The sequence below is a fragment of the Anser cygnoides genome, chromosome 14 (genome assembly GCF_040182565.1).
Source record: "Anser cygnoides isolate HZ-2024a breed goose chromosome 14, Taihu_goose_T2T_genome, whole genome shotgun sequence".
In the NCBI taxonomy this organism is placed as follows: Eukaryota; Metazoa; Chordata; class Aves; order Anseriformes; family Anatidae; genus Anser; species Anser cygnoides.
The window spans coordinates 6,504,189-6,521,429 of NC_089886.1; the positions used below are offsets into that span (position 1 = coordinate 6,504,189).

At 46.7% G+C, this 17,241-nt stretch overlaps 1 protein-coding gene and 1 long non-coding RNA gene across 4 annotated transcripts in view; one reads left to right on the plus strand and one right to left on the minus strand.

Moving 5' to 3' along the window:
- Positions 1 to 14,729, minus strand: part of GLRA1 (glycine receptor alpha 1) — a 39,587-nt gene extending 24,858 nt beyond the window's left edge. For both annotated transcript variants that reach the window (XM_013175996.3, XM_013175995.3), the window contains exon 1: positions 13,366 to 14,729. In XM_013175996.3, the coding sequence (XP_013031450.1) occupies positions 13,366 to 13,421 (56 nt within the window). In that variant the 5' untranslated portion in view covers positions 13,422 to 14,729. The remainder of the gene's footprint in view (positions 1 to 13,365) is intronic.
- LOC106032840 (uncharacterized) overlaps positions 1 to 17,241 on the plus strand; it is a 156,138-nt gene that overhangs the window by 12,485 nt on the left and 126,412 nt on the right. The window contains exon 1 of one of the 2 annotated variants that reach the window (XR_010834978.1): positions 14,747 to 14,865. The exons of the other annotated variant lie outside the window; for it this stretch is intronic. This is a non-coding gene — a long non-coding RNA (uncharacterized lncRNA). Of the gene's footprint in view, positions 1 to 14,746; positions 14,866 to 17,241 lie in introns of those variants that run through there. 2 annotated transcript variants of the gene reach the window in all.

Below are 17,241 nucleotides of genomic sequence, written 5' to 3' on the forward strand. Positions count from 1 at the left end.
AAAATTTATTCTCCGAATAAACAGAGGCAAAACATACAACAAAAACACAGAGGATGTAGTTTGCATTGGCACAAGAGTATTGCCTGAGCTGAGAGCATCCTGGTGCATTTTAATAGCAGCCAGACAGCGGATTATGTTATTTACACTGGTGCAATCCCTGGTGGATCTGGCTGAGAAAGTGCCATCGTGCAATCGTCACTGTAACAACAACGGGAAGGATTGCATCAAAGGACTGAACTAGCATAATCTTCCGTGGTATTAACACCGGTGTGTGAGCAGACACCAGCAAGCCCCCGGGAGCTCTGGCCCACCAGCAGGCACGTGAATGTGAGAGCAGGTGGAGACGAAGAGCCCAGCTGCTCAGGCCACTGAAGAATTACATTCCTTAAAACAGAGAAGCCAAGCTTTGCAGGACACCCGGTACGGGTTTCTCCCAGCCTATGCAAGTGCTGTTTTGCTTTGTGTCTCGTTGCTGTTTTGTTCCAGCCAGCCAGATGAAATATAAACAGGTATTTGGTTTAGGAGGTGATCCCTCTGCTGTCTGGGCACACCAGCTTGCTCAGTTCCCAGCTCCCAGTTGGTCGTTTCCTTCTTTCCCCACAACCTTTGTATGGCCTTCGAGAAATATTATTATTTTTTCTTTTTTTTGGTTGTGCCCATGGCTGCCCATTTAATTAACTCCAACATCACGAACTGCCCTGTTCTGGTTGAATGCTGATACTGAGAGCTATTTTTTTTCCTCTGCAAAGAGGAGAGACCAAGGAATTTAATTAGCACTGGGCCTCTATTCCCCTGTCAAATAATTTAATTGTTAATCTTTAGTTCTGAGAGGGGGAAAAAATGAATGTCTGGCTGCAAAAGCACACTGCGAAATGAGTGTTTGCAGAGGAAAAATATCTCTGAAAAGCATGGAAGGATCAGGTGCCTGTGAAGGGAAGCTGGTGCGATGTCAGTGGCTCAAGAGGCCGGCACTGGGTTTATTCCTCTGGTTGGGCTCTCTGTGGGCTGATGAAATAGAAGATACCTGATCTATCCATACAAAGCAAGCCAGAAAGCTTGGCTGTCGTGTGTTGACAGTAATGTTCAGGGTAGCTGGCTCGTGCATTGGTCCTTCAGATGTGCTGTTTTCTGTAAACAGGTATTAAAGGGGGAATATCAGACCAGGTCTTTGGGGCAGGCTCAGGTGACCAGTATAACCGTTTGCTGCATTGCCTTCAAAGCTAGGCCTGCCTTGAATGGTGTGGGGTCCTGGGGACGTGGGGAGGACAAATTCCAGCTTGCTTCCATGCCCTGGGCTTGTCCCTGGCCTCAGCCCTTCAGGGCACAGCTCTTGTGTGGGGCTACTCATGCCTCTAGTCACTGCAGCTGGGTTTAGGTCTGGATGCCACCGACCTCGCTTAGTGCAGCTGAATTTCAGTCTAGAATATCCGCTTCACAATACGAACGTTATGGCAAACCCTGCTTCCATGAATGGAGGGGTTCGGGATGCAGCAGAAGGAAATTGCTGCCTGAGCTCGATAGCTCACGCACAGCAGCACGAGCGATGCAGGTGTGTAACTTTGGGGCTGGAGCTGGCCTTTGGCTTGCTCACCTGGATGTGCACATAGATTGGTGCTGTTTGGGCCTGCGGTACTGGCACCCTGCGAGCCTCTGCCCGGGCGGGGGGCTGGAGAACACCTCAGTTTGTCCCTGGGTGCATTGTTTGGTTTGATCCTGAGCACTGGGATGGGAACATCTGGTTTTCCTCCCCCCTTCTCTGAGAATAAGGGGAGCTTATTCACACTGAGCATGAGGCTGTCCCCAGCCCGGTCATCAGAGAAGAAAAAGAGGTGGGATAGAGAGACTGCACCAGCCAAGCTGTGCAGCCAGGAGGGAGAACGAGGCACCTGTCTGCTGAGGAGCCGTGTGCTGTCTGTGTTGGTTTTCCCTTTTTTTGGCTGCTTCACATGTGAGCAGTGGCTCCCATCTGCAAGCCAAGGTAGCTGAGTTTGGCTAGCTGAGCTCCTGGTGGAAACTGCGCTCTCCTGGCTTTAATTGCAGGAGCAGTAACCGCTCTGCAGGGTAATTTCCCTCTCTGCTTGAATTGCTGCTGCACCTCGGCACGGTCCCTGCGCCACGGCTGACGAAGCTGGCTGTGAGACGCAAGAGCAGGCTGCACCCCACTACCCCAGGGAGCAAAGGTGTTGGGGGGGGAAGTACATTGCTGATGGTTTGGATGCATTTAGCCTTTAGAAGAAAACTTGGGCAGTCCTGCACCTGCCTGCTGAGCCCTGGAACTGCTAGGCGCTCGGACGGAGCGCTGCGGGAAGGCCAGCAACCTCCCTGCCCGCAGCACGGGCCAGGGATTCGGGACTTTTATTGATTCTAGCAGGAGCCACGGTCGCAAAGAGAACATCGGCCATTTGGGCAGAGGGAAGCAGTGTGTTGTCCATGATTAACTAGCAGAGCTGCGGTACCCATGGCAACTCTCCCGCGGGAAGGGGCTGTGTAGGAACGCACCGAGGCCAGACGTGAGCGTGGCCACCAGTGCTCCCAGTCCCGCTCCCTGCTCTGCTCTCCTGGCTCCCCCCAGTCCCCCCCAGCAGAGACTGGAGCCCAGCATGGCCCAGCCCCTCTTCAGCCTGACTCCGGGGCTGCCTGTCTCCATCTTGTCCTCAGCAGCCACAGAGAGGACAGACAGACGGACAGACAGATGAGAGCTTTCCCTGCAGGGAGGGACAGGGACAGTCCCAAACCCCGCAGCGAGCCTGCTGCTCCTGCCTGCACGTCAGCATGTTATCTGGAGGGGAATGCTGCCAGGCGCTGGCCTGGGGATGCTTGGCAGAGACAGCAAGCAGATTTAAAAAAAAAAAAAATTAGATTTACTATCAAAATGAATAGCACAATCAATATTGATATACAATTCAATTAAAAAGGATGAAACTTATTTTCTGCGTGTTTTTCTCTGTCACGTTGTCCCTGAATTCCTGGCCTGCAGCAGCAGAAGTGGCCAGGAGGGACAGAGAGGAGGTGCGGGGGGAGAAGGGAGCCCTGGTGCCGTGCTTCTGGCCTGGTCTGGTGCAGAGCAGGAGCTCTCAGTGGTACGGGTGTGCTTGTTGCACGCCGCGTGCTCATGCTCAGCTGCAGGAGGTTACGCCATGCAGCGTGGATGTGGGGCGGACTACAGGCATGACTTTGTGAAGTTAATCTTTGTGATGGGTTTTTGGGGGGAGGAATTACAACTTAGGTTTCGGCTTAGGATTTTTGGTCGTGCTGTTGTTCATCTGAGAGCTTGAGCAGTAGAGGCATGGAGCGGAGCTGGACCTTGGGAAAGGATAGGGAGATAGCTGTGGACAGCAAGGCTGGTGAGATGTGGAATTGGAGAACGTTTGAGGAAGGAGTTTTCGCCCTGAGGAAGAACTGGACAGCAAGCTATGCAGTGACCTACTCAGTTATTCTTATTGTTTTATTACTATTACTCACACGGGGAGGAGGGGGGTAGGAAGGAAAAAGGAGGCTTGTAAATACTGCTGTCTCTGGCCTGGGTGGTTGTGCTCAGTTGCTATGAGCTGCTTAAACCAATTCTAGCTCTTGCACCACAAGTAACTGCATTGCAGTAGCCGCAGGATGTAATCAGTTAAAGTTTTGAGAGCATTTGGGGATCCTTTGGGTTAAAGGTCCTGCACACCATTTTCCAGCCCCAGGGAACAGCAGTACAGCAGGAGAGGAGCTGGGGGACACTTTTCCACAACCCTTGGGGAATTAACCCTCTGCGATCATTCCCAGCCCAGGGAAGCTGCCGCAACTTTGCTGGAGTGAGAAAATCTTTTCGGACTGCAGCATTCAGATGTCTCCATTTTCCACTGCTACGTTCCTGCAGCCCATGGCTCCTACCCCATATGGCAAAACATCCTGTCTGGAGCTATAAAGCATCCCAATTACACTGATTAACTCTATGGAAAGACACCAGCACTCGGAACAATTGCTGACTCTGCCTGGACAGAGCAATATGGAAATAATAAATGACTGGGCAAAAGGCTAGGGGGCAAAAGAAATCTGCACTGTGTGTAGCTGGGAGGGGAGGAGCCCAGGGAGACCAAGAAATTGCAGGAGAACAATGTGTGGGTGCATGCACACATTGCCAGGCATCCCTCCTGTCCTCGCTGTGCCTCTTGCAGTGCCACTGCCACCGCTCTCCCTGCTGCCTCCAGATATGCCCCAGGGAGCCGGAGGGAAGGCTTATTCCAGCTTTTGATTTCTTTGGGTTTGTTACTGATAAAGCTTTCAGTGCCTGATATTCTGAGCTAAGCCCATTTGCTTCTTTATACTACTTGGTGGAGGCACTTTTTGTCTCCACCTCTCTCCACCCCGAGAAGCATGTTAAATTCAGAGTTTTGAAGCCAGAATTCTTCCTGGTGACATTCTCAACTAAACCTTCCTCCAGAAGAGGCTACAGCTCTTTCAGCACAAGTAGTGACTTTCTAGAGATTTATAATCCGAAACCACTGAGACAGGTTAGAAACCATAGCTCATGAACAGTGAAGAATTGCAAGTCAATGCTCAGATTTTAACCATTTGTGAAATAAATCCAGCAAATGCCAGCATTGGATCTTATGTTTCCATATACTGAAGGGTTTAAAAAAAGACAATTCTATTTTCATAGAAAAACAAATGAAAAAAGACCTTGTGAAGACAAAAGCATGTGTCTAGCTGTCTGCATGCTGAATATTCCCTTTAAAGTCAAGGGGACTAGGCAGATGTTTAAAGTTACGCATAAACCACCTTTCTGAGTGCAGTAAATAAAGGGGAAAAATGTCTTTACAAGACAAGGTTTCACATTTTAGGTAATAATATTCTCTTCGTTGATGCGTTCTTGATTTAGTGTTTGCATGGAGAGCTGCGGTGGGAACCTCTATTGACGTCAGAAGGTTTTAGATCACAGACCAGACAAGTGTCAGAGTTACGAGAAATCGCGGGTGCTCTTCTATCTATAGCTCTGCAGTCACACCAGCAGTCGCGTTTTCATCAGTTCAAATAGTTTGCCACAGCAGCTTTTTAAAAATTAGTTTTAGTTTAAGGATTTATGCTGCTTGTTAAGGGTGAGTAAGGATATTGCAAGTGCTTTTTTCTTTTTTTTTGATGAATCAGGTGGTTTGAATAGAATTCTTTTAGAATGGATTTAACATCCAGCGCTGAGTGGTGGTGGCTTTTATCTTCTGAAACTGTGCTATGGATCCTTTGCAAAGGGAATCTGAGCTAGCACACAACCTACCTAGAAAGTCGTGGGCCCTGTTGTAAAGCTGGGGTTCTCTGACATGCATATTTTGTATTGCATACGATGAGTGGTAAAAGAACTTTTGTTGTTTTCTGATAGAATTGTTGTCGTCGTGTCCAACAGCATTGCAGGCAAAGTGCAGTTTAATTGGCGTAGGTCTGGGTACACAAACATGAGGCAAATGCCCTGCCTCACAAAGGCAGCAGGAGGTGAGTGTTCCCCATGTGCTGCCTCTGATTTCTGGTGTTATTTATCTGCTTATTCATGAACTATAAAGAGATGTAACTTTCGGAACAAATGGCCAAGCTCTGGCACCCCTGCTGAGGGCAGCTCTTCTCCTCCCTGCCTGGCTGCCCTCTGACTTTCATCTCCTCAGCTCCTTGACAAAACCCTCGGGGTTTTCAGTCCCGGCAGTGCTGCAGGGTCCACGCTGATGTGGGAGAGCGAGTCGGGTCTGACAGGGCTCGTGTTTTGTCAGCCACACCGACAGCAGGTGACTTCTGAGCCCCCAGCCTTGTGTCAGGGTGCGATGGAAGGGGCTGGGAGCTGGAGGATGCTTGTGATTCTCAAGTGCCCAGGGCAGCAGGAGGGGTGGGATGCACACATTTGGGTTTGTGGATCAGATCTGGGGAGCTCTGGTGCAAGAAAATGATCTCTGTGTGTGTGTGAGGGGGGATATTTTGCGAACAGTAGCCCTGCTCAACAGCACTTCCAGCAGGTAAAAGCAGCGGGAGTGACCAGAGAGACAAGATAGTAAAGATAACATGTGTAAAGTCACTTTCTTGTCCACAGCCTGTCTTTGCAGTTGTTAGGAGATAAGAAAAGGCTGCCTCACCCAGGAATTCAGAGCATCTTCCTTCCTGCTCCCACCTGCAGTAATGCCTGTGTTGCACAGCTCTTGCTGTAACAAGGGACCTACCCATCCTGCGTAGGGGTTCTTGGCACCAACGAGGATGCTTTGAGCTAAGGATTTGTTAAAGAGTGCTGATGATGGCTTACCCTTACGTGGTTTTGGGTTTATACCTCCTCTGTAAGCGAAGAGAGGAGGTGCCTGTGCTCCCTGGGGCTTTGCACAAAGCATCTTTTTACTCACACCATCCAAAATGAAAGAACAAACCAAAATCCAGAGGAAAATGGGTAAAGGTGAGAAGTGATGGATTTTGTTGGATTTCCTGCACGGTTCCTGGCTCACTGCATTTTGCCACTGACAGATGCAATAGCTATCCGATCCACCACTGATCACAGCTGCTGTCTGTTGATTCATGTGCTTGTTTGCTCTCATTCCACCTGGGCTGGGGGTCAGGATCCGCAGCCTGGGCTGGGGTTGGAGGGGCAGGAATTGCTCTAGGGGTAGGTGCGGGGGGAGCTGCAAGCGGCAGCTTTCGTCTGCCGGCAGTGCATGCGATGATTGATGGCACTGCAAGCCCTGCTGCTCCATGCATGCGGCACTCCTCGTCCTGGCAGCCTCTTGGCAGGCTTTCCCCCTTTTTAACCCACCCCACAATGAGCTGCTGATAAAAACAGCAGAGTTCCCTGGCTCTCTGCTAAGGCATTTCTTTTTTTCCTCTTTTTTTTTTTATTTTATTTTTTCCCCCACTAGCGGGCTGTGAGCCACAGTGGCAAGATGAAGAGGGAGAAATCAAAAGGAAAGCAGGTGCAAAAGTATGCTGGTTTTGTTTCCTCCCCTCCCTCTCAAAATCCAAATTTCATGAGGGTTTGGTAAATTAAGATTTCTCCTGTTTTTCTCAGCTGGCACTTAAATCCAGCAGAGATGTATTTACAGGATGCCAACTGTGTCTATGTACCAGCCAGATGTGTTGCAGTCCCCAGATCAGCAGCTTACCATGGTGCATTATATGGATGAAATAATTGTCTGCATAATGGGGTGTGCTCAGCGCGTGTAAATGACGGGCGCATCTGTCTCCATCTATTTCTGTTCTCTGCAAGCCTTCTCTAGGCTTTGGCCCTACAGAGGGGCACAAAAGCCACATTTGTTTTTCTGGTTTTCTGAGCATTGGTTTCCTGAAGGATCAGCAGAGATTCAGCAGCACCTCGGAGGCGTGTACCCGATCTGTGGCACCACCGGGATCGAAGGATGCCGACCTCTGGGACCAGATCAGCCAGAGCAAACCGGCAGCTTTCCAAGAGGTTAAGGGGACTCTATTATTTTGCACCAAGCAGTGAGCATGGCTGAGAGATACCAACGTAAACCTTCTTCCCTCGAGGGAAATGTCCTCTGTTGTCTGGCTTGTAAATACAAATGTAAATTGTTTGGGGTAATCTGGGGCAAGGGAGTGGGAAAGAGATGAGAAGTGATTTTTCTCCTTGAAGAAGAACTGACCTGCTGAATTAGCAATACTTTATTAAGTTGAGTGAAATGCAAAAGTTGCTGTTTTCTGGGCTGTGCAAGTGTCTAGAAGGCAGCAGCCAGACAGCCTGGGGATGAGGTGTCTGCTCATGGCTGCTACTGGTCCCTCCAGTGCCTCACGTCGGAGCAGCAGGAAGAATTCCTGCCTCTCTCGCTGCTTTCTTTGTGCTCCATTTATCCCAAGACCCATGTGTTAGCAGCTTCCCCCCTCTCTGCAAACTGAAGTTATCAAAAGTATTTCAACTGATTTTTTTGTTAGAGCTGGTGAATCAAGCCGTGATGGGGAGGGTTTGCTGGAATTATTTTTTTGTAGTTTATGACAAAATGTGATAAGCCATTTTTCTTGAAAGGTGCAGGATGCAGAAGTGTAACCACACGTTAAGAATAGAAATCATTCCACCTTTGCTGATAGGCAAAGGTCGATAGAAAGTATGCAAGGTAACAATAGCCAATCAAAAGGGTAATTTACTGGAATTAGTGAGAGCCTGATTTAATGTGCCACAACAGTGAGAGCAGATACAGACAAAATAAGCTGATCTAGGGCCTTTTGATTTCTGTCGTCTTAGTACTAGTGACTTTGGCATTCTCAGGGAAGCTCTAGAGTTGCAGAAAATGAGTGAGTGGAACTCCATGAATAGATTTAGATGATTTGATATATCTAGATGTTGTGCTTTTGATTTAGATGTTGTGATTTTAAAGCAGGATTTGTTTCTCAAAACCCTTGTCTTTCGTCAGTAACTAAATAGCAATTATATTCGTTAGGTGGTCAGACATCTTGTTCCTAATACTGAAATTTGGAGAGCCCTTTTCACCTGCATGCTAGGATGAAATGAGAACAGACTTCTCTACTGGTTTTCTATCACAGATGAATGATCATTGGTCGCCACTGGGATAATGAAGTAATTTAATTCTGGACATTGATTAACATCCTTATTCAGATACTGGGATCATTTTCTACCCAGGTCATCTCATGGGGATGTGTTGGCTTATGAAATTTATGTCACCAAGGGAAGTGTTTGCCTAAGAACAGGAGAATTGCAGTGTGCTGCTGCTTACAAGTGCTTTCCTCCTTAATGTGGGTCACTTGGTGGGTAGCAGAATGAACTTCAGTCTTTATTCTCCGCTATTAAATCTGAAAAACACTTAAAACAGGCCCTTTGCTGACTTGCTCCATACAAGCGAGGTGTCTCCAATACCTTCTTGAGAGGAGTAAGGGGGGGATGACCAAATTCATATACCTGAAGTCTCCTCCTTGAAAGATGTCTTTGTAGAAAGCTCGTATTATGCAGTGCCCCTGTATGTAGGGGCAGGATCCTACCACTCCTGCCACGTATTGATCTCTTTCCAGAAGCAGCTTCCTTTGGGTATTTGAGGAGTAAATGTGTGCTCTGGCAGTGGGTCCTGCAGGAGAGGGTCACATTCAGCGGGAGCAGCGGTGGACAGCCAGTCCATGTTACCTAAAATCTGCAAAGCACCAGTGCCTCAGAGATGTAGGCCACTTTGTTAGTGCGTTCGAGACAGCAGCTTTGTTGGTAATGTTTTATTCATCTTGCCTATCATTCTCTGGCTCTTTGCACCCAACAGAAAGGGGGAAAATGGTTTCAGTTCGGATGTGTGGAACCTTTCTTTTGTTCTGGCCTATACAGAGAGCAGGTCTGGAGTTGCATAAGGCAGTTTATTAGAGATGAATGTTAAGATTAGATTGCAAGTTAGAAAATGTTTTACTTACTTCACATTAATTTGTCTTAATTGCCTGAGATGTGGGTGAATTATTGGGGGTGGAATGAAGCGTGTAAAAAATTCCTGCAGAAGGCAGGGTCCCAAACACTTTGCACCTTTGGTGGGATGACAACAAATTAATCTATCTTTGAATGATTTATAAGGGCTTCTAGGTAGAATCGTCTACCTCATCACATTTTCAAACCTCAAATGGACAGCACTGTTAGCAGGGTCTCTAATGGGCCTATCATAGGTTGCAGACCAAAGAAGCTAAAGAGTATCCTCAGAGCTGCCTAGTGCAAGGCTTTGCTAAATCACTTGTATTTCACAGAGGAGCTGACAGCCTCAGAGCAGAGGCACAACAGGTCATAATGCACAACTTCTGGTAGATTTCAGTTATCACGAGTAAACCACTCTATCTGCTGAGAATATCTGCTACGTTGCTTAGCTTGTGACTCTAGAAGTCTCTGGTTAGTGTTTCACTCACGGGTACCTCTGCAGTGCTGTTTAGCACTGCGGAGGTATAGCAAAGGGTTTGGAGATGCATATGCTTACTGTCCTTTTCCTTCCCCTGCCTTTTGTTTTTTGTATTTTCAAGGGGCTGAAATCAGGAGCCCTCCAATCACCTATTTTACTTAAAAGTTTGTTTCAGGAAAAAATGTCTTTTGTTTTAAGAGACATCATATTCACAATGGTATCTCTTTTTTTTTTTTTTTAAATCTGGAACTGAAGAGCTTTTGTCTGTCTCTGACCGAAGAGAATAGAAAAAAGCCAGTTAGTGTGATCCAGTAGGGTCTGAGGCTGGTAGCAAACTTTCAGGCTGTGAACTGCTCAGAGCAGTAGCCTGGAATCTGACAGATTCCTGCTCAGAAGGGTCCAACTCATCTTGATTAGGTGAAGGTCATACTGGTGATTCCTGACATACAGAAGCGTAATTAGGATAAGAATCAGACCCAGACCACTTCAAAGCCTCACGGGACAGTGTCCACTTGGGTAAGGTGCCAATTCAAAGCTATCTTTTATTTCCTAACCTGTACAGGGTGCATTCCTACCCCTAGGCTTCTGCAGTGGTGTTTGTTTATCACCACAGCTATTAAAAGGCTATCGTACAACAAAAAGCTGAGGCAAGATCATCACAGGGCAGGGGCAGTGTTTTACTCTACATGAAGGAATTCAAAACTGAGCTGGGTTATGAACATGCAGTTAGACTTTGAGAGAACATTTATCTGTGTCTCCGTGGATATAAGCAAGGCGTATGGAAGACCCTGTGTAAATATTGTCTAATTCATTATTATTTTCAAGAAATATCATTTTGCTTTACAGAGGTGGGTAAGGAAGGATTGGCCAAGCAGTCTGGCTGTCAGAAGACCCCTTTCACCTTCCTACCCCAACCCAATTTCTATTTCCACCTCTACCCGGGTTATCAGTAAACATCTTAGTCACAGCAAAGTGACTGCAGTCCGGGAAGGCAGGTAGCAAAAAGGGAAATGCTCTTCCAGAAAGAAAAGGCATGTCAGAATAAGCTGCTTATGGCAAATTCCTTCTAAAACATCCCAACTGTAACAGAAACAAATATTATATTGGCAATACCATAATGTTTGTGTTCACACACCAGCTGTTACTCTTTCCCACAGGGTCTTATTTTTTAAAAGGCTGGTTAAGGACGTTTTTGTTAACCAACAGATCTAGTCTTACTTTTATATTGACTATACCAAATTTTCCTTTAGGACTTTGGATTTTTCTTTTTTCTTTTTTTTGTAGTATATGTGCTAATGTAGATTCACTTTCCAGAATATTTTAAACAGGCTGACAATGAAGTGTGGTACACCCTGTAATTTGAAGCAATGTATACTTCTATTATGGATTATTGGATTATCAGCTTGAGGTTTTTTCAACATTATGCATGACTGAGTGCTTGAGTAATTGGCATGCTAAGTTTATGAATGACTGTTCATGAATAAACTTCTCTTACTGAAACTGAAATAGCAAAGCTATTCTTGGACTAGAAAGGCTGGTAGATTTTCAGCTTGCAGTAAATTGAAGGCATAATATGAAGGGGGGGAAGAAGAAAAACATTGCTCAGAGTCAGTTCTGAGCAGGAATTACTGAACTGTTTCTTGTTTAGAAAATGATAGCTGTACAGAGAACAAATTGGTTTCAATATTTCCCTGCAACTGAATTAAAACACTTTCAAATTTTCTTAAATATTAATTTCAGGAAAACTAGACTTCCTTTAGCATGCAATATGACATACCCAAATACAGCACATACATGTATGTATGCGTATATATAATTCATAACATTGTAAACATTTACACTAGAACATGAAGGGACTGTTTTACCGAGGCTTTGAATGCCTTGGACTTTAATTGACGTGCTGAGAATCTGTAAGTGCTCGCGTGTTGTGTGATGCATAAGTGTGCATCATAAAACTAAAACAAGATTGACAAGACAAGTGTGCACCAATTTCACTTGTGCAGGTGGTTCAGAGGAGAGCCTCTCAGGTGCTTTAATACTATGGCCATAGGAAGCTCATGCCTGGGAATACTCTCTTCCTCCCACCCCTCCCCACTTTCCCCCTTTTGTCTTCTAAGCTTTTCTGTAGAGTATTTGAGAGCATTTGTGTTGTTTAAGCTTGCTTTTTATCTGCTTCAATGTTGTTTGTTATACTAGAGGCTTTATTGTGCATAGGTATGCTTCTTTTCAGTCTGCCCTACTATATTGTGCAGTTCTGCCTGAATGAGACAAGAAAGGATGGCTCTGAAATACTGAGTGTTGTAAATTGCTTTTCAGATATTAGTTATTTCTAGAAGTTCTTTCATGGTTTACCAAACAGATAAACATTGTTAAGTGCTTTGAGGTCATGCTGTCTTTGTTTTTCTGTGGAACTGCAAGAAAAGTGGAGATACCCTGATTTTTATACCCAGAAAGACTTTAGTGTTCTTAAGAGACTGCTAGCTAGACAGCTCTGTCCAGTGTCAGCAGGTATGTTACAGTGATCCGTACAAAAACAAAAAACTGGTATTACTCCAGTAATGTATATGTAAATAATGTCTGTCTTCTCACATTAAACTGCAATATGACATAAACATGAAACTTTGATAAAACCCAGAAATGTAGAAGAGTAATGCAACTGAAATGAAGTCTAAGACTGATGAGGAGTTCAGGTCATGAAAGCTTTTTTTTTTCCAATTCCATCTATTTGGCACCTATCACTTGCTACAGCAGGCTGCGTTATTCATGCAGGCAGAGAAGAGCAGCTTCTTTCTATTATTTTCCTTTGTTTATTTAATAAAACCATTGGAAGGAGAGATGGAACAAACAATTCTTGAAGAGTAAAACTGCTCCTTCTCCTACCTTAGCTCTTAATAAAACACTGAGCACATCTAACAAAGAGTCAAACTACAACTAGTCAGTAATAGATATAATTGCAAAAAGCTCGCAATGTCCCCCCTACCTTTCATTTAGATTCCATAAGGGAAGGGAAAACAACACCAAGGAAAAACAAAGTTGGGCAAGGAAGATGATTATTTCTTTGCGTTCAGTGGCTGTAGGCATAGCAAGCTGCAGTGACAGGGTGAGCTCTCCTTGGAAAGGAAGCCCATGCTTTCTCAAGATAACAGAGCTGAGCAGTGAAAGCCTCCTCCAGACCTCACCTTAACCTGCAATCTTAGGACGGGGAGGGGGGAGTTTGGGATATTTACCCGGGCAAATTCAAGTGCAGCATTCCCAACCGCCACTAGTTGTCACTTTGCAACCAGCCGGGGTCGGTGTTTTCAGCACTGCGGTTAGCGAGATTGCGGTGCTAATTAAACGGAGTAACTCCCAAAGCCGCGGAAAGTCCCGAGACTGGGGCTGGGCGATAGCCAGGCTCGGGGAACCGAGCGAAGGCGAAAAAGCAGCTCAAGAAGGGCGGAACGCCGCTGTCCTAGGGCCGGGGCCGCGCAGGGGTCTGTGCCCCCAGCTCGCATGAGCACGGCAGCCCAGCCCGTTGCTCACCCGCTCCCGAAAAGCCGAACCTTACCTGAAGAAAACGATCGTCTCCCACACGTAGACTCCGAGCGCGTTGACGTTGCACATCTTTCCAGCTCTCACCGCGTTGTTGTTGGTTGTTTGTTGTTGTGTTGTTGTTTTTTTTTTTGTACTCCGCGAGGGGTGGGCCGGCGGGCTTGGCCAATAAAGTAACCCGGCACTTGGGGAGAATCGGCAGGGGAGGCGAACCTCCCTTTCTCGGGCTGGGGGGAGCCGGGGGCGGCTCGGTTCAGCACGGCGGACAGCGCCAGGTGCTGGCGTGGTTCAGCACCACGGACAGCGCCCGGTTCAGCACCACGGACAGCTCCGGGGGGCTGGCCCGGTTCAGCACCACGGACAGCGCCCGGGGCTGGCCCCGCTCAGCGCCGCGGACGGCGGTGGCTCGGCTCGGCTCGGCTCGGCTCGTCCCGCCTCTCCGCTGTGCCCCCCGCCACCGCCACTGCAGTGGTGCTCGGGGCCGGAGGAGCCGGGCTTCCCGCACCGCTCCCTCCCTTCAGCGGGATCCCGCTCCGGACATCAGGCTGGCGAGCAGGGCAGAGGCAGGGGGTGTCGGGTTGCCATCGGGGTGGTGGGGTTGGGTGGGAGGGGGGCGACCCGCGGCAAGCCGGGGTTTTAATCTCCGCCGCTAGCCGGGGTGTCTTCCTAATTACATCCACAGGAATTTCAGCGCGAAGCCGTGCTGCAGTCCCGGTTGTGTCGCTTTCCTGCTCGCCGTTTGGCTGCTGTTGATTCCGGCTTCCTGGGTTATTTTCCTCCCGAATAAGTTATTGCTGCTGCAGGGAAGGTGTCCCATTGCTCAGGGCTAGAGCGGAGGGGAGCGAAGGGGAAGTTTCTTGGGAAGCACTCCCATCGCGCTCGGAAAGAAAGTGGCTCAGTGTCCTCCTAATGCATCTCATTTCCCCTCTGCCCTCTCCCCCTGCTAGGACTCGCCAGATCTTGGGAGTTTCTTGCTGCATTAATTTACTAAACTAAAAAAAAAAAAAAAGGGTGGTGGTGGTGGAGAAGAGGGAAAGCAGAGGGGAGGGGGTAACTCAGCCTCTCCACCATCCCAAGGCCCTCCTCTTAGCTGTGCTCATTGGTCTCAGGGCTGAAAAAAATACTCTAGGATGTGGTTGGATAAACGCATATTGTTCAGCAGAGGCTGTTAACCTTTAAAGCGCTGATACGTTTTGTTTTATTTCAGCTTTTTTAACTCAAATCGCTGTCTTTTTAAGAACTCTCTGAAATCGTCTCCCTTGACATGGCAAGCGTAACGTGCCTTAAGTCTCCATCTCGTGGAAGATCTGCTTGACTAGCATTTGCTATGTGTTGCTGTTGGCTTTTAAGGAGCGTCTGTGTTGTTTCTTTTTTTTTTTTTCCCACTCTTCTTTTCCTTTCTCTTTCTTTTTTTTTTTCTTTTTTATCCTCTTCTTTTTTTTTATTTTTTTTTCTTTCTATTCCCCCATTTTGCAAAGAGGTTTGGCAAACACCAGAGCCACCAAGGCTGGGGCAGGTAAGGAGCATGTAGCAGTTTCCTATCACAGCTCCAGGACCCTGTGCTCGGGCTGTGCTCATAGGGGGCTGATTGTGGTTGCTGGGGAGGGGGAGGAATGTGCTCCTTAGCCACTGTGCCAGTCAGCCACTCTGCTTTGCTTCTCAACTTCTGAAAATTGAAACAAAAACTTAACTCTCCTGAGTCACCTAAGATTTTCTTTTAATTCTCTTCTGTCCTGGTGTAATGGGACATTTCTTCTTTAAGTTCAGCTTTGTTTACTTGTCCAGTGCTTTGTAAAACTCCCCACAGAACAGAAAGAGTCACTTTTAACCTCTTTTTAGCTGCCTGTTTTTTTTTTTTAATCTGTTCAAAGAATCTTCCTATCCCTACGTTGGGGGGAGTGGTGGGGAGAAGGGGGGTGAAATGGAGTGCGTGCTTCACCAGTACTGCAGCCCCCCTGGGCTAGGAATTAGCCAAATCTTTCTTCTTGCTTCGGGTTTTATCTCGAAGGACCTTGCTGCAATGCCAAAACTGACCTGATGTTTTTGATCTCTGTTCTTATTTGTTTTAAACCAATATGTTTTTTTTAGCCAAGCAGACAGAAATATCCTTTTGGTTGTCATTCAGAAGAAAAGAGGAAGAAAGACCTGCTTGGCTTCCATCCATTAAAGAGAAGGAGTTTAATCTGATTTACCCCAGCTACTGGGTCTCGGTGTCTAGCTAGATTAATAACAGGCTCTGATTTCAGTTCATGGTGACTCCTGGGGACATGGTTCCACGCAGGGCATCCTCCCTGCTGCTTGCTGGCTCCTTGCTGTAATTTCTCTCTTGAAATTTATCCTCACATGGATGAGCCTCTTGATGTTGTTCTTTTCCAGCCCCCAGTGAGCTGACGGCCCAGAGGAGGAGCTCCAGACTGGGAGTGCTAATAGGACCCAAACAGCAGAAAGGGAAATGGTGTTTCTCTGTATTTTTTATCATGAAACAGGTCCAAGGGCAGAAGGCAGAATCATCCCTTGGCACCTGTGGCTTAAATCTAGAGGTTATTCAGCCTTTAGAAATCAGCTCTATGAGAGATATGACCATCTCATGTGATTTCTCCCTTGGTTGTAAATTTGATCGTCTTTATACCAAAGGAATTCAGACTTGCCTTTTCTCCCCACCACCTGCTCTCCTTGCGCTGCCTCAGCTTAGGGGAGGAGGGTGGCTGTGCACAAGATCGAGGAAGCAGATGCGTGTGTGTATAACACAGCGATGCTTCACAGCTGTTCCCTTTGAAGGGAAGATTTCCCCTTTTTCCAGTGGAAGCATTTACCGTCTTTGCTGTCCTCTGTTGTGGTGATGTTAGTTGGCAGGCTGAGTGATTAGTGTGGGCCTGGGGATTCCTCTGTTTTGAATGTGCCTTGTTACTGAGAGAAATAAGAGCCATATTTGTCTTTTATGACATTAGAGGAAATGGGCAAAAAAAGTTGCAACAGATGCTTGGAGCAGGTCTAGGCATTCAGGCAATTTAAATCAGACAGTAAAAGAAAGAGATGTGAATTTAAGAGAGATTAGTTTTACATGTCTTACTATGAGGGCCCCAAATGTACCTGCACTTTCATTATATTTTGCTGTGTTGAGAACGTATTCTGGATAAAAAATTTCATTGTTCATGTTTCTTTTGTTTTGTTTTTGGCTGGGATATCTGCCCCCACAATATATGCTCTTGTATATCTTTCTGGTGCCAAAGCAGTTATTGCTCGCTTGTCTTGGTACAGTGCCTGCATGTATGGGACCTTGCTCATGGCTGGCTTCAGCTCCCTGGAGTTCCCATTATGTGATTTAACCCAGGTGATTAAAGAAACAGCCAACCAACCCCCACTGAAACCCTTCTGTAGAGATCTCAGAATAATAAGGAAGTCACCCAAGCTGGCTCTGGACAATGCTAGATTTAGTATCCTTCCTCTCTCGTGAGAAGCTATGCGAGATCTAATAAAGGCTGGAAGTCAGTTTTATCACCTTTACTGTAAGTAACCCTTGTCATCAGGTATGGGTTGGCAGGACTCTTCTCCTAGGATGGGACCTTGCTTGTTCATAGGCTGGGTTCTAGCTCTCCTTTTGGTTTTGCTACTGTGTTTTGTGATGTTTGGGAGGGAGGGTTTACTTGCCCTTATTTTGCCTGCTTATTTTTCAAGCAGAGTCCAAATGGTTTTGAAAAACACTTGTAAGATACCTTTCCATGGTGGAACTTGTAGAAATAACAGGATAGAAGATAACTCATCGTAATATCAATGAGGCTTTTAAAATCAGAATTACCTATTGTGTGTTCACCTTGTTATTTATTTATTTTTTTAGTTTGCTTCAAAATAGAACAATCTTGTAAAACTCATGGTGGGCAAGGTTGTCTGGGAA